The 25789-nt window shown below is 37.1% G+C and overlaps 2 protein-coding genes across 4 annotated transcripts in view; one reads left to right on the forward strand and one right to left on the reverse strand.

Annotated features, from left to right (window-relative positions):
• The window catches only part of EIF2A (eukaryotic translation initiation factor 2A), a 44624-nt gene extending 25751 nt beyond the window's left edge, over positions 1-18873 (reverse strand). The window contains exons 1-4 of one of the 3 annotated variants that reach the window (XM_037061819.1): positions 18729-18873; positions 8702-8771; positions 3780-3854; positions 32-150 (exon numbers count right to left, since the gene is read on the reverse strand). In XM_037061819.1, the coding sequence (XP_036917714.1) occupies positions 32-150; positions 3780-3854; positions 8702-8771; positions 18729-18756 (292 nt within the window). In that variant the 5' untranslated portion in view covers positions 18757-18873. Of the gene's footprint in view, positions 1-31; positions 151-3779; positions 3855-8701; positions 8772-18728 lie in introns of those variants that run through there. The other 2 variants (XM_037061820.1, XM_037061822.1) reach the window with 2 other exon arrangements.
• Positions 18874-19052: 179 nt separating this feature from the next.
• Positions 19053-23021, forward strand: SERP1 (stress associated endoplasmic reticulum protein 1). Its single transcript, XM_037061823.1, has 3 exons — positions 19053-19520; positions 19776-19851; positions 21044-23021. Exons 1-3 carry the CDS (start codon positions 19437-19439, stop codon positions 21082-21084), a joined length of 201 nt encoding a protein of 66 aa, XP_036917718.1. The 5' UTR covers positions 19053-19436; the 3' UTR covers positions 21085-23021.
• Positions 23022-25789: the final 2768 nt, after the last annotated feature.

Here is a 25789-nt window from a genome sequence, read left to right on the forward strand (position 1 = left end):
TAGAATATTTTTATAATTGTAAAGTACTTACTAGTATAAGGCTGCCAGGTTGCCAGGACAGTGTTTTTTGGTGAGAATTCAAGGCAAACTGCCTTTGGAAGGTCGAAGGAGTGCAGTAGTTCCTTGTTAGTGACACTGATAATATTTACTCTGGTTTTAAAAGAAATTATTTCAGCATCGAAATATGGTTTCACACTAGCCAGCACTATCAAAAACATTCATATCTCTTTTCAAATACAGATCACTTTGTTCACTTTTCATAAAAATCAATTTTTGGTTAGTTCTAGAAAATACCTTAACTGAAAGAAGTATACATTTTACTGAAAGTCCCCTATATAAGATTGGTGTTGAGAAATAGTGGAGTTGGAAGAAAGGCACAACAGATGACTCCACCTTCAGCTGAAAAAAAACCCCACAGGCCTTTACCGTATAGGTGAAGAGAGTTAACCTATAGACAAGCTGAGGTATATCAGACCAAAGAGAAAAAAAGAGGTGTTAAAACAGAAGTATAGTTTACTTTATTTATTTATTTATTTATTTATTTTTGCTTAATTAACAGGTATTCATTTCTTAAAGTTCCGGAGGCTAGGGAGTACATGGTCAAGGTGCTGGGGGATCTGGTTCCTGCTGAGACCCTCTTTCTGGCTGGTAGAAAGCTGCCTTCTTTCTGAGTTCTCATCGCAGACAAAAAGCGTATTCTCAACCGGGTAAATGAAAGCTGCAGCAGCTGAGGAGATCAGCAGAGAAACTTCTGATGTCTACTAAAATCTCAAAAGCAGTCTCCAGAGCAGGGGCATCCCATCTGTCACCCCGGGGGGCCACCTGTAGCTCAGGATGGCTGTGAATAAGGCCCAACACAAAACTGTCAATTTACTTAAAACATTATGAGATTGTGTGTGTGTGTGTGTGTGTTGATTACGTGTTGCAATGTATTTAATGTGTGGCCCAAGACAATTAATTCTTCGTCCAGAGTGGCACAGAGACAACAAAAGTTTGGACACCCTTGCTCTATAGAACAGACTATAAGAATTATTGTGGTGTGATAATGACAGAGATTTACAATAACTGTATAATAAAAAGTTTCCAGTTTTTAGGACATACCATGTTCTGGTCTAACCACTCTCTCTACATTTTTTAATTTAATACTCACAGCAGTCTTATAGGATAGTTTATTATCATATCCCTTTTACAAATGGTGACACTGACAAACACCAGAGCCGACCTTTAAAACCAGGTTGGTGACTTGCTATTATGTACTTTTTAGGGTAAGAAAAAAAGATAATCCATCTTATTCCAGAAATTGCTTACTTAGTTGTACTCAACTTTGAGGACGCTGAGTTAGGATAAACAGAAATTGGTAAGAATACAAAATTACTGCATATTGTTCTTACATACAAAAACAGACAAGATTTTTTACAACTTTCTGTAAATTACGTATTTTAGAATTACATGAAACTTTCTTTTTTATTAGTTATTCTTAGTTTAACAAAGAGTTATATTTTGATTTTTTAAAAAATCACATATTTAAGGAAAAATCAGTTAGTCTCTGACTTAGTTGACCATGAACTCAGCAGAGACCACAAACACTGTATCTATTTTTCTTGCCCAAAGAACATGATAATATATCATTGTGGCCACAGCACTTTAAGGAAATAAATGCTAGAACCAGGTACAGAAATACCTATTAAAAAGATGAACATAACCTATGGGGACATACTAAAAAGATTCAAGTAGAGATACAAGATATATAAAATAATTATAATAATTGGAAAGCCAAGCAGAGATACAAGATATATAAAATAATTATAATAATTGCCAAGGTAAAAACTGAAATCAGCTTAACAAACTCTAAGCTAGAATAGGGTTACCACAAAACAATACAGACAATGCAAAGAAGTATGACAGGTCCTATTAGACAGTAAATATCTATTAACTTATTACTCAAATAGTATAAACTAAAATATGGATTTAAAAAATAAAAGACAAAATCCCACAAGATTCTCCAAAAAAGTAATATTAATAAATCATAAAAAATCTGAGAGTACATGCTTTCATTGAACTGAGATTAAGACTGTCACCATCGTGCGTAAGATCCAACATAACTATATACGTAGTAACTTGAGAGTAGTAGTTGGTTGGATTTAATAATTTTAAAAATAAAAATACTGAGTAAAATTTTTAATTATGAAAGCTAACTCTACCAGCTTATAGTCATAAAAAATGAACCAACTAATTCAACACAATCTTTTTAGCATTAATTTTTAAAAATCATGCATTTAATCCAATCTGACCTAATAGTTGAAAGACTTCAGAATACATTACCACTGTATAAAAATCAATTTAAAAATAGACTTTTGAGCCTTGGTTGGTTTGGCTCAGTGGATGGAGCACTGGCCTGAGAACAAAAGGGTTGCTGGTTTGATTTCCAGTCAGGGCACATGCCTGGGTTGTGGGACAGGTTCCCAGTAGGGGGCACACGAGAGGCAACTACACACTGATGTTTCTCTCCATCTCTTTCTCCTTCCCTTCCCCTTTAACAATAAAAAAACCCCAAAAACCTTAAAAAATGTACTTTGAAACTAACATATGTCTTTTCATCCTTTTTAAAAAAACCCTAAAATTTTACATCTGATTAAAAACAACAAGCGCTGGCCAGCATGGGTCTGTCAGTTGAGCATCATCCCGCAAAGCCAAAGGTTGTCACTAGTTCAATACCCCATCACGGCACATACCCGGGTAGCGGGACTGGTCCTCCATTAGGGAGTGTATAAGAGGCAACCAACTGACATTTCCCTTGCACTTTGATGTTTCTTTCCCTTTCATTCTCCCTATCTTTCCCTCTCTCTAAATAAATAAATTAAATCTTAAAATAAAATAGACTTTCAACCAAGCAACAAATATTTAGTCATTTTCCTGGCTCTATGAACTGAAGTGTTTTATTGACTATGGAAAAATTAAAAAGGACTGGTTTTCTTAGCAAAATCATGAGTATTTAATCAAAATAATTTTTACAAGACCATTTTGTAATCTGATTATTTCATATAATATAGGCTATACTAAACACACTTTTGATTAACTTACAAATAATTAGGTATATACTTCTTTTTAAAAAGATTTTATTTATTTTTAGAGAGACGGGAAGGGAGGGAGAAAGAGAGAAAGAGAAATATCAATGTGTGAGAGATACATCGACTGGTTGCCTCTTATATGCCTCAAACCAGAAACTTGGCCTGCAACTCAGGCATGTGCCCTGACTAGGAATCCAACTGGCCATCCTTTGGTTCCCAGGCCGGCGTTTAACCCACTGAACCAAACCAGCCAGTGCATAGGTATATATTTTTATATACAAAAAAACTAATAGTAATAACTGCAGACAATGTTACCAATTTCACAGCAAAGATATAAAGTATCTAAATCTAGTGTAAATAAGAATTATTCTCTAAGTGTTAGTGCTGAATTTAAGAAACTCTAACCAATAACCTAGAACACTATTTAAAACAACCTCTCAGATTATTCAACATTAAAGTAAATACTCCTTTTCATATGTTACCTTTTAATTCAAAGTAACTAGATAACTCAAATGAATCATGGCCCATAAACTGAAGCTAACAATCTGGAGGTATTCCATGGAAGTTATGATAGAGATAATACCTTAACTACATTGTTACATTAAAAGATGGACTTTATTAATAACACCCAAATACATATCACTCAAATAATGCCAGTTATGTTTTATATTAATGTCACATACATAAAATGTTATATAAATGAACACTAACTTTTCTCCGTTGCTCCAGGCAAATAAGGTCCCATCCTTACCAAAGGTATAGACTTTGCAATTTTTCCCAGATTCCCTGAAAGGGACAATAAAAAAAGTTTAAATTAATAAGCATTAACATTTTCCAAAAAATCTGGTTAAAAATTCACAATCTTATTACTAATTTAACAACCAAGAACTTATATAAATTTTAGAAAATAATTCCAAAATGCTTCTGTCTACCAAAATACTTTCTCTTAAAATGCAGTGTCACCAACCACTGTAAAGTAGGCTGGAAGGTGATTTTGTACCAACAGATCAATGTTAGGAAGAAAAAAAAGAGCCCTTTCGAGTGAATATCAAGTCTGTATGACAACCTAAAAATGTAAGTGAATGCGGAAGTCAGCCCTGAAACTGAAAGAGCTACAGGATGTGGAAAGGGAGGTTTTGTGAAGGATGTCCCAGACCACCTGCAGAGAACACAGTGGTGACCAGAATATCCTCAAGTGGCCAAGAAGTGCGCCTGGATTTGAAGGACAAATACCTTCCATAAATTTCTCATGTGTAGAGACAGAAAGCATAATAGTAAGAGGATCTTCACATTAAATAAGTGCAGGTGCAGGATTCTATATAAAAACAAACTTGTGGAAATCAGATGTCTTGGCAATATTCTATCAAGTGACCCAAACTCTGAAGTACTGTGTCTCCCAACTGCAGACGACTATGATTACACCTCCCAGTGACAGTGAGGAGCCAAACTGAAATGTGGATGTGTGTACATGTAGATGTCCGCGTGTAGTCAACATTAGGTCAGAACTTCATGGCTAATCAACACTGAATTACTAAGTAACAGTGCACTGAGAGCTAACCAGTACATCCCTTTCATGCTGGTTACTATCTTTGCATTAATTCAACTGAAGATGACATACATGTTTCTGCAATCGCATAATAATAGTAGCTTATACTCAGTGTGTGCTTACTGAAATACTATTTTTCCTTTCACAATAAACGGCTATGACCAAGATGTCCTCCACTCCATACTGTGAAACTTATTTCTGAATCTTAAGGCAGAATTTTACAATTATCATATTCAATTCCACTGAGGTTGAGGCTTATTATTCCAGCCTACTAAGATCTATTTACATCTTGATTTTTATGTTTTAAAACAGTTATTCCTTGCAGCTTTATGGAATGTGTACATTATAAAACATCATTCTAAGCTATCATCTAAATTAAGTATTTAAAATGCTGAATGAGCTCCAAACAAGATCCTGTTGCTCACCAACAGTCTTTTCCTGAAACTCAAATCAATTCACTAAATCAGCTGATTCCACAGCTCTTAGCCACAGACAACTCTGCCACTACCATCACCCAGCCAACAGAAGTCGTCATTTCTCAGATACACTGCCAAAATCATGTTCACAGATTATTCTGTGTCTGAAAATTCTACTAAAAAAGGAAATGAGATAAGCTTAACACAACTTTTTTAACAAGCTCATTTTGACTTCAATATTTACCCCCCATATCATGACTATAAATTGTCCTTTTAATAACTTATTCTATAATTCTGTTTAAAATTGAAGACAAGCTTACTAGACTAGACTACAGTATCCAGAATCTAATTCTTTTCTTAATCTTGGCAATTGAGAAATTTTGTCTATTTCCTTCTGGAATAATCTTTTAAATAAAAATTTCAAATATACACAAAAATAGAGAAAGAGTATGATAATGTACCAATGTACCTATCACTAAGCTTAAACAGGTATCAACTCATAGCCAATTTTGTTTAATTTACCGCCTACTTTTATATTTAATGCCAGAATACTATAAAGCAAAACCAGATCTCATATTATTTTAGGCTATACTTCGGTATACATCTCTAAATGATGAGGATATTTTTAAAAAACATAATCACTACCATGCTACTTCATCTCACAAAATTGACAATACTATTATTGTCAATTCCCTACTATTATTTAATACCCAGTACTTGAATATCCAGGGTTTTTTTAAAAGTGCTTCAGGTCATTCTAACATGTAATCAAATTTGAGAATCATTCATCCAAAAGCTTGACTAAAACCCGGTTTTTTAAAAAGGTTTTATTTATTTTTAGAGAGAAGGGAAGGGAAGGGAGAAAAAGAGAGAGAGAAATATCAGTGTGTGGTTGCCTGTCATTCACCCCCTGCTGGGGACCTGGCCTACAACCCAGGCATGTGCCCCGACTGGGAATCAAACTGACGCCCCTTTGGTTCACAGGCCAGCACTCAATCCACTGAGCCACGCCAGCCAGGCGGGTGATATGTTTTGTTTCTCACCTTTGTAGGAGGTAAGTGCCATGTAGCTCCTATTACAACTCACCAAGAGACACGTAACGTCTCCTTGTTCTACTCTCAGAGATGCTGAGATTGTACTGGATTCATTATGTCCCTCCCCAGTTTCACATAACCCTTCCTGCTCCCAGGCATCAGCTTTTCAATGAAGAGACCTGGCTACCTCTTCCTCTAATACCACTGTCATCTCATACTTTTCAGAAGTAAGGGCCATATTTCAGCATGGCTTCCATTATGCCAACTGCAGTAGCAGAAAGAGGAGCTCTGCCATTCAGTTTCAACAGACCAAGAGAAGCTGTGGCTGCAGGTAAATTTCTTACCCTTCCTCTCTGCAAGATTGTTTGGAGGCACAGTGGTTCCATATAGCCTTTCTAGAGACATTCTGCATGACCAAGCAACCTAGTTGCATTTTGGGAATCTGGTCAGCTCAGTACACCCCATGTTGTATTTGCTTTCACTTCTTTGGCTCACTCCCTTTCCCTCTCATTCTTGATGCCTTGGACCACAAAGCACAATGAAGTGCAGCACAAAAGCTCTGGCATGTATTCTTAGAGTAGTGCTTTTCAAACATTAATGTACTTACAAATCACCCGAGGATCTAGTTAAAGTATTCCGATTCAGTAAGCTGGGTAGGGACTGAGGTGTTACATTCTGCATTGGCTCAAGGTGACACCCACATGGCTAGCCTTGGGCCTATGCCTCCACAACAAGATCCTAGAGAACTGGTTCTAATAAAAATTGATAACTAGATTCAGATGATGTCAGTCTGATTAAAAAGTTACCCATTAAGAGTTTATCCCAGTTTCAATGTCTTTTAATGATCATTTGTCTAGATCAGTGCTTCTCAAGGTAGGGTCCCCAGACCTGCAGAATTAGCATTACCTGAGAACCTGTTAAAAATTCAACTTTTTGGATCCCACCTTAGATTTAAATCAAAATACCTGGGGAGAGAACAGCAAACTGTGTTTTAATATTCTCTTCAATGATTCTGATGTATGCTCAAGTTTGAGAACCACTGATACATAATTTCTTTAGAATTACAAATTGTGATTATATAACCTCATCATTCCTTCTGCATTAACTGGGTTTCTTCTATAAAGAGATTTTACTTGTCAACAGTTTGGTTAATTTAAAAAAGTTTGTACAGGAAGGGTAAGATAAATGCTGATTTCTATTTATCGATTAATTTTCAAAATACTGAGCAAGTACCACATCAATCTTTAATGCTGACCAATAAATTTTGAGAAAAGGGAATTATGAGGAAGTGTTTATATACTTGATTTGTCTCAATCCTTTTACTCATTATTTGTCTTCAAGCTGAAATTTTCCCTTCTTTTTTTTTTTTTAAAGATTTTATTTATTTATCTTTAGAGGGGAAGGGAAGGAGTGAGGGAGAGAAACATCAATGTATGGTTGCCTCTGGTGTGTCTCCTGCCAGGAACTGGCCTGCAACCCAGGCATGTGCCCTGACTGGGAATCGAACCTCGATCGTGTGCTTCGCAGGCCCACACTCAAGAAACTTTCCCTTCTTAGGTTGGCATGAACCCCTTCAAGCTGGCTCCTGTGACCCCTTAACAAAACCCCATTTATTAGTCCTTTACAGCTTCCTTGCTTTTTAGCACTAGGTGTCCCCAGCTCAACTTGCACATTTCCTGCCCTAGACCTGCAGTCAGCCCCTTCTCCAAGGAACTGGTTCCTTTTAGTGAAGAACGGTGTTTAGAGATCATAGTCAGTGATGCAGGGGTGTTCGCTGCTACTATGTTATCACTGCTTTTAGGCCCTTTTAGTGGATAAAACTAGGAAATACAAGTAATTTTATTAAAAAAATCATGTGGTCATATTGACATATGCAAGTCTATCCCTTCACTGTTATGCTGAAAATCTTAGTTCTTATGACACTGTTTTATTCTACAATAGATTTAAAATGACAGTATCAATTCTGTTAACAATAAAACTGTTGAGTGCTTTTAAGAATTTTTCAGGTCATTATATGGTTATCCTACCAATTTAATATAAAGCAAGACTTACTTGTTTCCATTTTAATTGTTTTAATTTAAAACAATAACATGGCCCAAAGTCAAAACTACACATACCAAAATTCATTCACAGCTATGTTCCGTGTCCTATAACTCTTTCCCCAATACTCACTCTGATTCGTTTTGGCTTTACCCATTCAATGTTTCTTCTTGAGAAAAATATATCTGTATCTACCTAGCTATATATTATGTATATATATTTTCATATTTTCTTCACTTTTATACCTTTTTCATTCTGCGATTTCATGAAAATTACAGGCAGTGGTTTGGCGATCACATTTGTAAATTTTTCCTCATTCTCTAAGATAAAATTCTTCTAAGCTAGTGGCTTAAACTCAATTACACTATTGTTTATACTTTTTCTTTTGGGCATACTTAGGCTATTCTTTTTTAATCTAAAGCTCCATTTCCTTGATAGAGTATATGCAATTTCTTCCATCTTCTGTTAATATTATGTAATATGTCCCAAGAGACTAGTTGTTCTTCCTCCTTGTTTTTCAGACTATGACAATGGCAAAAATAATTTAGAATATCTTATATATTTCCTACTAACATCAGTCAACAAAATACATCATACCTTGGAAACACTGTACTTTCTGTAAAATGTGGCGGTCCATTCACCATGTACAGTCCTTCTGATCCTCGGACTAAAGAAACAAAATGGAAAGCGCACAATGACTTTGTTAATAAATACTTAGTCATCACAAATGTCTTAAATAACAAAAAGCTTTCAGTCAAAATATCATAACACTATTAAACATTTCCTAGAACTATAGAATGTTAGCATTAAAAGGACACAATTTTCTTACCCTATTGCATAAAATCATGTAACTGCTGAGACTAAACAGGTAATACAACAGACTGAATGTCTGTCTTTCTCCCAAATCCCTTAGTGGAAACCCTAATCCCAATTTGATAGTCAAAGGTTGGGGGAGGGGGGTGCAGAAAACTGTACTTGAACAATTAAAGTAAAATATATACATATTGTAACCATAAAAAAAGAGAGAAAGGTGGGGCTTTTGGGAGATAATTAGATCACAAGGGTAGAGCTCTCATAAATGGGGTTAGTGCCCTTATAAGAGCCCCGAGACCTAGCTCTCTGCCATGTGAAGATCCAGACATAAATTGGTAATTTACAACCTGTAAGAGGGTCCTCACCAGAACCAGACCATGCTGGACCCCTGATCTTAGAATTCCAGCCTCTAAAACTGTAAGAAATAAATTTCTGTTGTTTATAAGCTACCTGGTTTGTGGTACTTTGTTACAGCAGTCCGAACTAAGGGAGGCAATATTGCTCTTATTTCTTTTCCTGTAAAGACTATTCCTTTAGTCTCTAAGGAGACTATTTCAATAAACCCACTTTTATCTATTTTATAAGAAATCTATGCATGTGCACTGAGATACAACATTCATACTTATATCCCTTCATTCAAATGAAAAAGAAGTGATCTTCGTATTACATTTTCACATTTTTAATCCCATTTTCAGAATGTGTGGATATCGGAAACAGAATTAGAAGCTGAGTCTAAGTTCAATCTTCTTTGTATTAGCTTACTCTCTCAAGTACCTTTTACAAATAAAAACTTAAACCTTCAATGTAGTTGTGCTGTAGTAGAAAGGACATAAACGCAGAGGCAGACTTCTGCTCCTACCTGGCAGTGGAACTCTGGCTACGTCACCACCTCTGAATTTGTTTGGTGCTTTGTAAGAATGAAAATATTAGAGTAGGGGGTAGCTGTGTGCTTTATATAAAATAATAATATAAAATATAGAATACAGCCAAAGTGCTTAATATAAGCACAGGTTTCCTTAGTCCAAGGAAACGTGGACTAAGGTGGAGCAATGGAAATGGAGAGTGAGGAATGAGTGTTCAATATGTAAGAGATAAATCTGACAGGACTTGGTGATTGAGTTACTATTTTATGAGCTAAAATTCTTGCTAGAGTAAGAATAGCCTAAGAGCTGAAAAGAAAAAGTTCTACTGAGGTTCTACATTCATTTACAAAGCCCCCAATGATAGTAATATCTTAAAATACTGCATGAACAAAATTTAAGATTTAATAAGAAAAATTTTTACAACTAGATTATACTTTTGAAAATGGCTGAATCAGCAGCTTCTAAAGCTGAATGAACTAAATTCATTCAATAGTCAACAAATGCTTATTGGGGGAGGGAGGGTTGGGGGAGGGGGAAACTACCTCCTACACCCTATGTTGAAATACTGGAGATACACAGGGAGGAAAATCAGCCTTGTCCCTGACCTCATTAATCAAGTAATTGTCAAGTATATGGAATTCTATAACTGTTTAGTGCTACAGAGGAAAGATATATGGGGCTAATAGGGGAATAACAGAGTTTTGATTTAAAAATAGAAGGTTATAGAACATGTCCTTGATTAAGTAATTTATGTGCTGAGGTCTGAAGGACGAATAGCGGTTAACAAGCAAAGACAAGAGCAACAAGTGCAAAAACTCCATGGCAACAGAGATGATGAAGCATCAGAGGAATGGAAAAAAAGGCCTGTGTGGCTAGAAGGAGATGGAGCTGGAGAATAAAGTAGGGCTCATCCCAAGCAGAATCTTGTGGCCAAAGTTAGGCAGTTGGCCTACGGCCTAAGAGTGGTAAGGGCTTCAAGAGGATTGTAAGCAGATTTTTAAAACCAGTTTTACATTTTGAAAAGATCAGTTTAGAGAATAAACTGGAAGGGACCAAGAGTGGATGTGAAGAGACTAATCAGGACGGTTCTATAGTAGCCCCATAGGAGAGATGAAGGAAACCTGGACTAAGGTGGAACAATGGAAACAGAGAGTGAAAAATGAGTGTTCAATATGTAAGAGATAAATGTGACAGGACTTGGTGATTGAGTTACTATTTTATGAGCTAAAATTCTTGCTAGCAGTAATAGCCTAAAAGCTGAAAAGAAAAAGTTCTACTGAGGTCCATGGCCACAATTACAACTGCTTCCTTTTCTGCCAGCTGTTCACAAATCTTCCTTTTCTCTTGGTTACTGGAAAAACTGCAAAGTTGGTAGAGACAGGCTGCTCTTTCCTCCAACTCTAATCCATATTTCCTTTCCCTTCTCCAAAGACAGTTCTCAGATTCACTAGTATTCTGCCTGAGAATGAGCTCAATTTTCAGATATTGAAAGTAATATAATTTATACTCCTAAAGTAATTAATTTAAAGTTAGAAGTAAAAGAACCACTGATGAACAAGATAAAAATCTGTATCCTCACAGAGCTTACGTTTCCATAGAGAGATGGAAAATAAGTAAACATATAACTGAATTATGAGTTTCTTAGACATTTACAAATATATAACTGGAGATCATGTTTCCTGATACCATATGCAGAGAACCAGACTGAGTTGCTAAACTGTTGTGGGTAGTTTACCCTGAAATAGAATGGAACTTAGCAAAGTATACTGCATATATCAAACTCTAAACTCCTTACACAACAGCCTACAAGGCTCTCTCTATAAATGGGACCTGGCCCTGCATACCTCTATGTGCTAGGTAAGGATTAAGAAAAAAATTAACCCATCACTGCACTCAAGGTGATTTCAAAACAGCTCAATCTATTGCTATACCTTGAATGAAACACTAAAGATATCTATTCTAAAAATCTAAAGACATCTAGAAAACATTTTGAGCCAGAAAATGTTTTTCTAGAAGGTTTAAATATTATGAAGTTCAATTCTTGCCCTGGCTGATGTGGCTCATGACTCAACACCTGCCTGGGAACCAAAGGATCGCTGGTTCCATTCCCAGTCAGGGCACCTGCCCCCAGTAGGGGGCGCTCGAGAAGCAAGCACACACTGATGTTTCTTTCCCTCTTTCTCCTTCCGGTTCCCTCTCTAAAAATAAAAATATTCTTTAAAAAGTTCAATTCTTTAGAATCAATATTCTCAATTGCTTCTTAGCCTTTTGACTATTCTCTTACCACACAGATAAAACAGTGCTATTTCTTATCACAAAATTAATTACCTGCTGCAATACTGCATATGATGCAGTATGATTTAGAACAGGTCATTCTTTTCTTAATACTGTAATTAAGATTCTAACAAACACTTATTTGAGGGATTAATAAAAATAAGTTTCCCAAACTAAGGAGTTCAGATACAAGATTTCACTTTAATCCTGGGTTACATAACATTTGTCAGGCTAATGAGGTCCCCCTCCCACAGGTGCAGTGGCAACGGAACACAGAGTGTGCTCTTTCAGAAATCACACGCAGGCCTAGGAAAACAAAATGACATATTGTCAGTGTAGTCCCAATGAAGCTGCAGTGTAATTAGAAAATGTGCCATATGGTGATACAATCAGTCCATGTTCTATTGATTTAACTGCAGGCCCAAGAACATACGCTGGAGGTGACCGGCAAACAAGAAAAAAGCTTTCCCAAACTCAGCTTCTTATGTTCTCCCGACACCTGTGACTAGTGGCCTTGGCCCTCATACTTGTTTTGCTGTTATCACTGACCACAATGCTTACGTGGGAAAACTCCAAGTTTTGTACATTATAGTAAAGTGGCAGCTGTACCTCATTTCCTATTAAGATAGCCTTCTGGTCACAATAGTGGAAATTTTCAGGGTATTCAAAGCAACCAGTGCAAAGCTTTCCTTTTCTAAATTTCTATTTCATACCTTCATCCCAAACTAACATAGGTCAAAGACCCCAAAAAAGTGCTAGACTCAAAGTGCACTAGTCTGTGCACTCCATTCCTAAAGTTCATATGTTGAAATTTAATCTCTAATGTGATGGTATTTGGAAGTGAGGCCTTTGTGAGGTAATATAAGTTAAGTACCCTTATAAAAGAGACTCTAGGGAGATCCCTGGCCCCTTCTGCCATATGAGGACACAGAGTATGACAGCTATCTATGAAACAGGAAGCAGGTGTTCACTAGATACTGAATCTGAGTGACTTGACTTTGGACTCCCCGGTCTCCAGAACTGTGAAAAATAAATTTCTATTATTTATTAGCTACCCAGCCTGTGGTATTTTGTTACAGAAGTCTAAATAGACTAAGAAGTAGTGGGGGGGAACCCCACTTAGCCCATACTCTTTCATATAGACTGATGAGCCCCAAATCTTACAAGGTAACACTTGACAGAAAAGTGAAGTGTCAGGTCTTTCCTCTGCAAGTAGCATTCAGTCTCACGTGGTTTTCAACACCTGGTTTTAATGTGTCAGTAGAAGTGAAAATCGAGTCAAATTAATCAAGTGCTTTTCAACATGCACATGTTTGCATTCTACATAAATAACCCTTTAAAAACAAAAATCCAAAGGTTACACACGCCATGATTCCATTTATATAAAACTCTTGAAATAAAAAAAATTATCATGATAGAGGAAAAATCAGTGGTTGCCACGGGTTAAAGGTGGAAGGAAGTGCTATATAAAAGGTTAGTATCTTTTTTAAAAATATAATTTTTTTATTTAATTCTTGTTCAAGTACAGCTTTCTGTCTTATATTCCCAACCCTGCCCGCCCCCCGCCCCAAAAGGGTAGTATCTTCTTTGTGGTGATTGAGCAGTTCTATATTCCAACAATGGCAAATACATGAATCATCTTCTTAGACTACACACACACATATAAACTGGCAGAACACACAGGAGGACTGCAGTTTAGTAAATACTACTGTACTAGTGTCAATTTCTTGGTTTTGATAATGTACTATGGCTCTACAGGACGTCATCAAAGAGAGCCAGGTGAAGGGTCCACGGAAACTCTCTTTATTGTTTTGGTAACTTCTCATAGACTTAAGTTATCACTATCAAAATAAAGTGCTTTAAAAAGCCTATCATTTTTGGTAATGCTTTGCTCACAATACAGGAAAAAAAAGAACATTAATCAAAAGTTTTTCAATGTTTCTCAAAAACATTGAATTCAAATCAAAAGCTGAATAAACCAAGATTTTTATACTAGGGTAAAAAAACATATTCCACAGGATAAAAGTACCCAATACATTAGACACCCTCCTTTGTACATGATGCTTTACCATAGATAGGTCTATTTTAGGAGAACTAATTATAAATTGAATTCATCATTAAAGTCATATTGAGTCATTACAGTTTTATTCATACATATAAACTATTATTTAAAACAAATGTTTTGCTTCAAACCTCCCTTCATAGAAGTATAACTATGAGAAAGTGCTGTAAGACATTTTAATGCCGCTAAAGATACTTTACTGGATTTAATCATTATGAGCAAATTTTTATACAAATTTGAATAAAGATACACAAAATTTACCAGAAGAAACACAAAATCAGGTTAATAACAGAATATAAACTGTATTACAAATTAATAAATGCAAAAATAAATATAAACTCAAAACAAACTCTTTTCAATAACTGAAACAATTTTTTTCTACACAGGGCTTTCTAATGAGGAATTCATTTTAATTGGAAGTGACTGAATGTGAAACAGTGAACAGAATGTGGAGCTAGCTCAACAGTGTATTGAGATTTGATATGGTTTGTTTTTAATAATTTTATCTCTTTCATCAAAGGGGATCTAGCAATATGTTCTATTACAAAGAAAAATCCAGGATGCAAACTGTTCTTTTCATTAGAGCAACAAGTAAGTGCCAATTTCACACAGAATAACTGTTCAAAAATAATAATTATATTAAATAGTGTAAATACATAATGTATTTTTTAAACCTACTATCCTTTCCAGACACCCAAGTATAATCTGTTGTTCCAGACCTGAGTTAATATGAGGAAACTACTGGGCTTCAACAAACAAGGGCCCTATGCCAGGGATATGGTGGTTCTTCTAATATGATACTCTTTCCAACCCTTACATTCGCTGAAGTAAGTATGAACTTAGGAAAGTGACTCAACTTTTGATAAATTATCTCAATGGCCTCATCTAGGCAAGCCGATGAGACAATGTGGGTTACACGTTAATGCTGCTGTTGTTTTACATGCCTAGCATCCAGGCTCCACTTTAGGTGACTCTACTTTTCTTTTGGAAACTATTCAGGGATGAGAGTATAATTTGGTCCTAGTGATCAGATTAACAATCAACTGATTTAAAGATGAGCAAGAGCTAAGCCAAGCTAAAGACAGCCAGCCTTGTGACTAGCAAAAATGTGCTCTTTCTTTAGGGGCTGCTTAACTGGTTGAATGTAAACCTGGAGCTCCCATGTAGAATGTTAGCCCAAGAATGAATTTAATTGAGAAGAAATCAAAAGCACAGGGATAAAGAAGATTTTTGGAGTCGTGCAAATACCTACATGTGGCAGTCATCGAAGTTTTAAGGTTAAAGTTTTCTTTAAAAAAATCTCCTTTTCACATTCTTTGGCTTTTTGCCACTTCCAGGTAAAAGTCATGACTAATAAAACTTACTGGATAATCTCCAAATTGTTCACAACTCCAAATCCCATGAGTGTAAGTGTTAAAGATTCTACAAGTAAAAGAACCCATTGTTAACTAAAATATCTATTCTAAAAATGTTTAAAAGATTAATCATGTGGGCAAAAAAGGTGGGGATTCTATGGAAAATACCTGAACAGGGCAATTAGTTCATAAATCCATAAATGGGTAGGTCGAGGTGGGCAGTCACATCCCAGGCGTATCACTTTTTAGTAAGAGGTTTATCTTTGCCCTAAACAAGTCCTGTCCATTGTTTCTGTGCATCTAGGTTAACACACCTTTAAAACAGCACCCTTAGAAGAGCTCATAATCTTGTTAACAATCCTATAATCCAACGCCCACCTTGTTCTTCCCACCTTCATATAATGTTCTGTAAGCTCCCTCCTTACTTTCAAGTGAAAAAGCAGCTGCAAAACTTACTCTGTATTTTGCCACATATGTGCTCCCATGTATAATGTGCACCCACGTTTTTGGACCAAACTTTCAAAAAAAAATTCTATTTTAATCTTTTAACTCAATTTTTTACTTATTTATTTTTAGAAACAAAACCGATTATTATATTCCAGGGTATTATTTTGCACATGGGTATTGTTATTGCTTTCTAGAGTTATACTTTCAATGCATAAGCATAAATAAAATAAAAACATTCATTTAGATATGGAATCAGTACTACCCATGTGTAATATACACCCTTATTTTCCCCTCAAAAATTTGGGCAAAAAAGTGTGCATTACACATGGCAAAATATGGTCTTCTCTGGAGCATTTGAGATCTTGTTCCCTTGCATATGAGATCAGTTTGGCTCAAATTCTTAAGAAAATTCTCTACAGGTTTTGACATTTCTCATGTCAACAATCAGTATGTTCTAGTGGGAAAAGAAAAAAAAAAGAACCATGAAGTGTAATAACTGAATATAACGACTCAACCAATTCGCCATGTGACTCTGACCACTTAATCTCTCTGGGTCTCCATGAATATGAGAATATGATGGGTAAATTGACCAGATAACCTTTAAACTTATACAAAGTCCCTTATTTTAAGCACCGCAAGAAAACTGTCATTCTTGGTTACTTTGACTATAAATGAAGTGGTTATTTTTCATTAATTTATTTCTCCACTAAACATTTAGATTATCTATTGTTTATCAAGCACAGTAGCTGGTACTAAACTGACGAGAATGAGAAAGACTGTACCTCTACAATCAAGGAGCTCACAGTGTAGCAAGGAAGAAAAGCACCTAACTGGATAATTGTCGAATGTGTAAGTGAGAAAAAAAATTCAAGTACATATGAGATACAAAAATAGCCTGGGGAGTGACTACCTGGGAAGAGGAAGGAAAGACTTCACAAAGCAATGATGTCTGAAATGAATTTAAAAAAAATAAGCAGACTCTAGCCAAATAAAGAAACATAGGAAAGCCCTAGACTGAAGAAATAGGTTTTTTAAGGGTATTATAAGCAGTTCAATATAGATGGAAAACAAAATAGGATGGAATGGCAAGGAAATGAACGTCAAGAGCTATTCACATGTAACAGTGGAAAACTGTAACATTGGGAAATTCTAACCCACTCCACCACTCTTTCGCATTGTTTCTGTAAATGCTAACTGAGTACTATGTTGCTTGTAGATAAAAAGCCTGTTTGTATAAGAATCCTAGAACTAACTTCAAAAGATAGTCTCTAAAGTTCAGGCATCCCAGCTCCAGGAGATTTGCTGACCTTCAACAGTGGAACCAGGATAACATGAATGAATGCAGGATGACTAAACCAGGATGCCCCACACCAGACCATCACTGGCTTTATCAGAGTGGACTGTGTGTCTGCATGTAGAGAACTTTTGAACACCCTTCCTTGATCTCTTTGTTCTGTCCCCCCTCCCCCACTACAAAAACTTCTGCCTCCACTGAGAGGAGAAGATGGACTTTGTGAGTCCCCCGTTTTCCAGGTCGCTGGCACCTAAAAATAAAGGACTTTCATTTACATCAGCACCTGCCTCTCAAATACTGGCTTTCATAGTGGTAAGCAGCAGGACCTGTGTTTACAGAAGGATTGTAAAGGATTCACATACTATGCTCAACAGGATGAAATTCACCTTGTAAGCAGTGAGGAGCCACTGCTCAGATTTTGAAAGGGGGGAAAATTTATCAGATTTTAAAATGTACTAATTTTTAAAATCAGAGTTCTAATAAACATTTAGTATTGCCACGCTGTGAAGGGCATACAAGCTACCTTTATAAAGCTAGAGAAAAAATTCATTCAATTATATATTTATGCCTTTAAACGGTATCTGTCTGGTATATTATCTAACAAATAGTCAATATTTGATAAATGTGGAGGAGAGACTGAATGTCAGTGGCGTAAGAGTAATAACAAAGATATTAAAATGTAGAATGGCAAAAAGTGAAAAAGCTAAAAAGTTTGCTTACAAGTCTCAGGGAGAAATCATCCTTTTCCACAAATTATACAACCTGTCTCACAAAGGTTTCTTTTCCCTTCCAACTCCCACCTCCTTGATATTCACATGGCACTCCAGCTATTACCCTAGTCCAGAATCTTCCCTGACTCTGCCCAAGACTAAGTTTATTATCTTCTCCAACATTAAAAACACTACCTTAGCTTCAAAAATCTCAGGAATCCTCTAATACTCTAATTCTAAAATGCACCATTTCAGCATCAAACATTTTTAGGATTACCTCTATAATGCTCAATACTACCATTCCAGATCACAGTTTCACCCCTTGAAACATACACTGCCACAGCTCCATTCTTTCAAGTCAATCCTACAAATTTCATTAAAACAAGGAGTACAAAACTTGGTATTACTTAAGTTCACGTGTTTTTAGTGATTGGCCACTCTTGTAAGTCAAATGTTTATATTTTTCCTCTTACAGTGTTAAATGATTTCACATTGCCAACAAATAAAGGTTCTTGGAAACCCATGGTAACAAACTCAACTAGCACTTTAACTCCCTTCAAGTTCCTGTAGAACTTGAAGCGGCAGCGAAGGTTGAATGAGCACAAGAGAGGGGAATGCACTTGCACAGAGGCAAGGGACCTCACTTCCGATTACCATGCTACACCAAAAACCCAAAGGCCCTCCAGCTCTTCTACAATCCACAAGAAAAGGCCAATCAGCCTCCAAGGCTTCTCGGCTAGTCCGCAAAAACAGAAGCAAACAGAAACTACTTTGAAAAGGCAGTCCCTGGCTTGTTCAGAACTCACCTGTTAGTAGCGGCGTGGACGGCGCCATTTCGTCCCGGAAAGAGAAACTCAGAAGCTACGGTCACAGTTCACGGGGGCCAAACCCGGCCCCTACACGTCTACTCCGGCGTGGAGACGGCAACTTGGTATTTCCGGGGTCACCAACCTCGGGGCGAATTCACTTCCGTTTGGAGCCAGCAACAGAAAAGGATCCCCAACGCGCAAGCGCAGCTCTGGGGCCACACAACAGAATTTGGGAGGGTTGGATTAGGGTTGGGCTAAGGCCCTTAAGCCTGCCTTAGCCCTCCCTCGCTCCGTTCTTCAGCAGGCGGAGCCCGCACTTCCGTGGGGCGGAGTTCGCCCAGTGCTGACGTTGGCAGCCGAACCTGAAGTAGTTCAAGCCGACGGACTGAGCGGTCCTCTTGTAGCTTTTCCTTCCTCTTTCAGTCCACGCTCCCGGCGTCAGCAGGGCGAGCCCATCCCGGCGGCCTGCTGTCCTCCCGCGCTCCCTGCACGCTGAGCTGGTCAGCCCGGAGTTCCTCAGTTGGCGGCCCACGCCCCGCTAGCGCTCAGCCCCCGCGGTCAGGCCCAGTGTCCAGAGCTAGCGCCCCACCTGAGAACCTCCTCGTTCCGGCGGCGGCGCGGGCACCGGGAGCAGAGCGTCGCAGGGGCCCGAGGGGAAGCGAGCGAATCTGAGGGGTGGCTTGGGCAGGTGGTGGCGCCGCGAAGATGGTCGCCAAGCAGCGGATCCGTATGGCTAACGAGAAGCACAGCAAGAACATCACCCAGCGCGGCAACGTCGCCAAGACCTCGGTAAGGGAAGAGCGGCGCGCCTCGGATCTGCAGCCGGAGCTGAGGCCCGAGCCTAGGGCCGCACCGAGTTCTCCCCAGACCCGGCCGACTGTGGGGGTCCGAGGCCGCGATCTGGACTCATAAGTTGGGGGGCTTGGGGCGGTGGGTGCCGGAGCCGGGCGGCTCGGGAACTGAGGGGAGACTTGGCATGGAGTGAAGGCTGTGGGAGCCCTGGGTCGGAGTAGCGTTTGAAACGGTGGGTCTTCCTTTTTGCAGAGAAATGCTCCCGAAGAGAAGGCATCTGTAGGACCTTGGTTATTGGCTCTCTTCATTTTTGTTGTTTGTGGTTCTGGTAAGTGTTTGGGGGGCTACCATTGGGCTGAATGTTAGAGGACGGATTTGGGATGACGTGGTGACCCATCAGTGGTGAATCTTAACCGCGTAGGTTCTCAACCCACCTGCCGGGAGCTCCACTTAATTCTATTTCATTTGAACCAATTTACTTGTCCCACATATGCACAGAGGGTGGTGTTCCAGAAACTTCTTTCAGCTTGATTTGGCTCACAGGATATCAGAAAAGGAGGTCAGGTTCTTAGTAATGATCAAGTTGGAAGTTTAGGCCAAAATAAAGGAAAACGTCTCCCAGAAGGAAATACAAGGTTTTGCAATCCTATTATCAGTACCTTTGCAAAACAGAAACTTTTGAACATTATGTACATATAGATGTTCGAAATTAATTTAACATGTCTCAGAATCTAACATCTTTATGTCAAATCTGGGTGTATTTTACAGGATAAAGCTAGTGCAAAGAATTGATTCACTATAGAGAAACGTGGCAATTTAATATGTGACAAATGGTTTTAGATTAGTAAAAGAAACGTTTGACATATTGTAGGAAAATTCATTATCGGGGCAGCCTGCTGTTAGAGCAATAGATTCTTGCCTCTGCAAATAGATTACAGAATGTTTTTCCTCTCATAATTTAAAAGCTGTTGATATTGAGGTACATGTTTCTGTTTTTCACATTCTGGCATTATAAAGTTATTTGAGGTTTTTTTTTCACTTTCCCTATTTCCTAAACTTACCAACTGGAAGTTTTCCTGATAAATGGCCAAGAGCCAAGCAATTTATATAACCTAAAGATTATTGAATTTCAGCTTTGTGAGAATAAGGAAACACACATGTATTATAGGCCAGGCCTTTAGAGTACGCAATATTTAGCAATAAACCAAAGTAATTCTGTGCTTGAGCAACCTGTTTGTTTTGGTACTTTAAGTTCTTTTGGAAGCGATTGCTTATTTTCAAATTCTCTTGGACATTTAGATATAAAACTCGGAAGCTGAGATTTTTAAAAATAGCTTATGGACATTTAATTGTTTTATTAAGGTAGGCCTGTCTTCCTTTCTTAATACAATGAAGTTACCTAGTCTTTTCAAGTAATTGTTTAAGGGTGCTTGGGCTCAAAATGTCTTCATAAATATCTGCCACTTGCGAGACTTATTTTATTCAAAGCATCTTTTAATATTTGCTCTTTCTCTTTACAGCAATTTTCCAGATTATTCAAAGTATCAGGATGGGCATGTGAAGTGACTGACCTTAAGATGTTTCCATTCTCCTGTGAATTTTGACTTGAACTCATTCCCAGTGTTTGATACCCCGGTTAAAAACAATTCAGTAAATCATCCTGCCTCAGAATGACTTTTCATATCATCATTCATGTGTCATTCCAAGGTTTCTTCATGAATCATTCCAAGTTTTCTGGTCCATACCACAGTGCCTTGCAAAAGCACCACATGAATAAAGCAATAAAATTTGATTGTTAAGCTATAGTAGTGGACCCTACTTATTCAGTCATTTAAGAGTAAGTTTTTTAATGTGGTTATTAAAACGGTATATAGCATCAATAATTAGATTAAGTCTGTGTAGACGAGGTCTAGTTTTTTTTTTTAATGCTAACATGTAAATGAAATTAGCTTAATTTAAAATTCGGAATCTTATGGTTTTATATAGGTAGGCACTTTATTACAATACCTTGAATTGAAAGCACACTCCCAATAGGGTCATGTAACTGTCCTGTAATAAGGTGCTTGCTTATAAATGGAACAACAGTACAGTTAGCTTAAAAATCCCACAATCTTCAGCACCTAGGAAATTTTAAAAGCTTCTAAATGCCTAATGTAAAGGGAGACGCTTATAGCCATGTTTTAACAATATTTGTATCACACTACCTTGGATTTTGCATGAGTGAATATACTAATCTAAGCTGCCATAAGAAAACTTGGTTAAGCATTTTTAAACTTAGTCATTTCAGTTTCACTAAAAGATACTGGTGGAGTAAAGTCAGGGAAGGTTTGTTTATGTCACCATTGATTTCACCAGAATTACTTTAATGTATCAAAGGGGTCTACTATGCTACATAAACGTTTTAGGGAAAAATACTACTAAAAATGGATGCCTTCACAGGACGTACTGTTGAGTCCAGTGTGCCATAAGACATCTTAGCATGTTAAAAGCACTTTTGACATCAAAAAGGCACATCAACTAAAGAGTTACACTTAGTTTGGAAATGTTTTTCTAGATTTATGATTAAAATTCCATTAGGGTTCTAGGTACATCAGACTAAAGTGTTATCTGGAATTAAATGGATTTACTGATAAGAATCTTTGGTCTTCCTTTTGTTGTATAATTTTATAGATTGTGATCACATTCTTTATTGATGGTAAGGGGGAGTGAGAAGGCAGATTTGGCGTGTTCTGGTTCTGATGGAAACTACAAGTATTGGCTATTTAAATACTTAGCCATAACTTAGTTTAAAAAGCCTGGGAGGTGTCTATGTATTAATGAATTGGAAAGAAAGCTGCTTATTTGCTTTAATTGCCTCAGGATATTTCTTTTTAAAATAAGCTGTGTTAAGAGGAACAGAAGGGAAATCTGCTACATAGTCCATACACAGTGTAAACCTCAGAGAGCTTCTGATGCCCCAAAGTTTGGGGGAGAGAAGAAGGGGGTGGTTAAGGACTGTCAGGAATTGGCCTACCTTAGAATAGGAAAGGAATCAGCTGACCTGGGGCCAGCAGGTTTTTATCTTCATTGTTACTTGCCTTTCTCACCCAGGAAATCAACCCCTATGCTTGTTTCCCTCTTTGAAACAAGTGTCTTGGTTAACTAATTCTATTTCATGGTAACTTTTAAAATGAAAGTTATTGTTCTAAATTCATAGCAGGTGCCTTATTCTTTGCTTTGAGTCAAACCATTCCATAGAATTTCCCTTGGTGTACTATACATTGACTTTAAGGTGTTGGTTTTTTTAAAAAAATGTACGATGTTTTTATTAATTTGATTGTTAAATTGCTGAAGCTAGCAATCATTTTACATATGTAAAGTTCCATTCCCTTTGTATTTCGTGTGTAATTTTTCAATTGAGTGCATTTTATATTAAGGATGGATTATGCATGTTTGGATCAATGAAAACGATGTCTTACTTGATTTATTCCTTAAAAATAAAGTTCCCTGAATATTTGATGCCTTCTAAAAGAAAATGATTTTACAGACTTCTTATCTGAGTATACTTTTTACAGTTAATAGTATTATGTTGTACTTGATATAAAATAAATAGGACCCAGATGCACAGATTTAAGGTTTATAAATGGGAATGGGTAGCAAGAAAAATAAGAAAAAGCACAATGAATTAAATACTTCCCCACCTAGGATTTATCCTCATCTCATTTTTATCTGAGTTCGGTTCAAGGAAGAAGCACAGTTCTTTTGATCTCCCCCAGTTGAATTTTATGTCATTTATATCAACCACAGTATGAGAATAAATGCTTTATTGCAGTTGTCTACATTATCCAATTACTGTTTGTAATTTAGCTACATTTCAAAGAGTTGTCAAGGATTGCATCGTATCTGTTGGGTTGTATATAATGTTGATCAAAGTAATTGAGTGGGCTTCAGAACAAGTAAAAGATTTTCATTGTAACTGAATGCATTGTAATGGGCTTTGATGTATTAGAGAAATATGTACACTCAACTGCAGAGCTGTTTTGTTGGTACAAAGGATTACCATGTGGCACTGGATTACGTTCTCAGGAGGTTCAACAAAATTTTATTGTGCTTTAGCATCTGTAAAATTAAGATATCAAATCCGATATATGGAAATTGTTCTGAAGTTTGATTTGGCTCCATCTACTTTTTTTTTTCTACTTCTGAACACAAACCACAACTTCAGAAGGTCAGGGTTGGGTCCAACAGCACAATCTACATCACTCCTCAGAGAATCCTTCCTTGTCCAAGCATAGTCCCAGTCTAGTCACTCACACTGCTTAATCCTCAAGTTGAATTCAGACAAAGTCCTAATTCAGAAGAAGTACTATTATGCAATAAAAGGCTATAAATTAAGCTGAAGGGAAAAATTCAACTGTCTGCATTTCAATAATTCAGAGTAATTCTTATATATTAGCATCAAAGATGGGAAGAACATGGGAAATTTTGTCCAACTGCTTCACTTGACAGATAGATAAAACAATTTAATGACTAGTGGGTAATTTAGGTGTTGGATATAGAGACAGAACTGTAAATAGAGTCCCAGCACTCAAGTATCTTTCAGTCCAGTAGTGAGGGAAAAGACTGTCCAGAATTGTGATAAGTATTTCGAAGGAGAAAACCAGATAAATGGTGCCTCCCCTAAGCGCTAGTTGAGGTAGAACAGAAACTGGAAGCAGGTTTTCTTGACTCAGTGTACCCTGTAGAAACTTAGGAGTGTTTGCAAAACATCCACATAGAACACTTCTGTTTTCATGAGCTCTTTGAAGAAAGTTTAAAAAAAAACCCAAACATTCCTTTATGGATGCAGTGTCTTGAAAATTTACTGTTGGAATTTCCAGTCCAGCACAAAAATACAAAGATCAAATCACTAGTGTTATGCACTGTAACAAGAGTACACTTTTTAAGAACTTTGCTTTAAAATTTTCAGCTGTGATGTTGAAAACTAATTTTTACTTGATAATTTAGTTGTCAAAAGTGCCTCCATGTCTTCCTTAGATACTTTTCATAACAAAGGTTCAGTGAATAAATCATGTGTGACTTTTCCTGTGTTCAACTTTCTCCTTTGCAGATAGATTTAGAACAAATCTGCAAATTTAAATAATTAAAACTGATTTCAGTGTCATCAATTGGATTATAACAGTTTTTTTCTTTCCTCATTGTTACACAGAAAATCAAACAAGAGAATGATTGATTTCAGACCTAGAAAGAACTTTAGAAGTGATTTTGATTAACCCCTCTATTTTATAATTGAAGAAATGATGGTCTAGAGAGGTTATCTTTCCCATTACCCATGAACCTGTAGCAGAGCAAGAAACTGGTTTTGTGGCGACCAAACTGGCTCCTTAGTATTTTGAGTGCCATGGAGTTATTCTGTAGGAATGTCTCCTTTTACTTTAGGAGATTATATATTAATCTCAGGAAACCCTATGAGTGTTCCATTAGGGTAAAATCTGAAGATTTAGGGAACTTCAGTGGGTTCCCACTGCCATGGGATTGAAATAACCCTTTAGCTTTGATTTTTGGGATACTTTACCACATGGCAACAACCTACATTTTCAGCCATGTTCCCCACAGTGTCACTATACAGACCTGTTCCAGCCTAATGAATCTACTTTCACTTTTCAGTTACCCTGAGCTTTCTTTAACCGTTTTTGTTCATTTCCCCTGCATTACAATACTGCCTATACTGCAAAGTCTAGCTTAAATTTCACCTCCTCTGTGAAGTTTCTCCTTGTGGGAATCAGAAACATCCTCTTTGGGAACTATGACTCTGAACCAGTTACCATTTATTATACTGCCTTGTCTATTTAGCTTTATTTTTTAGTTTCTTAGCCAGAGTATGGAATCCTTAAGAACTAATGCCGTATCTATTTCACTCTTTTTTAAAATCTACTCTCACCACTGCTCTGTACCCCCTGCAAGGCTAGTATGAAACTGTACACATGTAGGGGGAGCTCAGCATTTTGGTTGAGGAATCAAGTGAAGGAGAATGATAAATGTCCTATTATATCAGAATAATCTTTAAGAACGTATTCTGTAAAACCTACTCCTGATACAACAATTACCCCAAATTCTTCCAATCCTGGCAACCTCTGCTTAATGGGTGGGCTCAGCACGAGAAGTCAGTCTGCCCTTGAAACAAACTCCCAGGATAGGTTTGATATTTGCACATGTATCAACAGTGGTATTTGTCCTTCAGTCATGTTTGAGGACTGTTCATAATAAGTGTCATTGAGAAAACGAAA

Source organism: Sturnira hondurensis, unplaced genomic scaffold (assembly GCF_014824575.4).
Source record: "Sturnira hondurensis isolate 20B ecotype Veracruz unplaced genomic scaffold, ASM1482457v3 Scaffold0013537, whole genome shotgun sequence".
In the NCBI taxonomy this organism is placed as follows: domain Eukaryota; kingdom Metazoa; phylum Chordata; class Mammalia; order Chiroptera; family Phyllostomidae; genus Sturnira; species Sturnira hondurensis.

Bases quoted from the DNA above. Each gene is read 5' to 3' on its own strand.
- SERP1 (XM_037061823.1), top strand. From the start codon at position 19,437: ATGGTCGCCAAGCAGCGGATCCGTATGGCTAACGAGAAGCACAGCAAG. The intron at 19,521-19,775 runs GTAAGGGAAGAG...TCCTTTTTGCAG, and splicing joins GCAACGTCGCCAAGACCTCG to AGAAATGCTCCCGAAGAGAA. The intron at 19,852-21,043 runs GTAAGTGTTTGG...TTCTCTTTACAG, and splicing joins TTTTGTTGTTTGTGGTTCTG to CAATTTTCCAGATTATTCAA.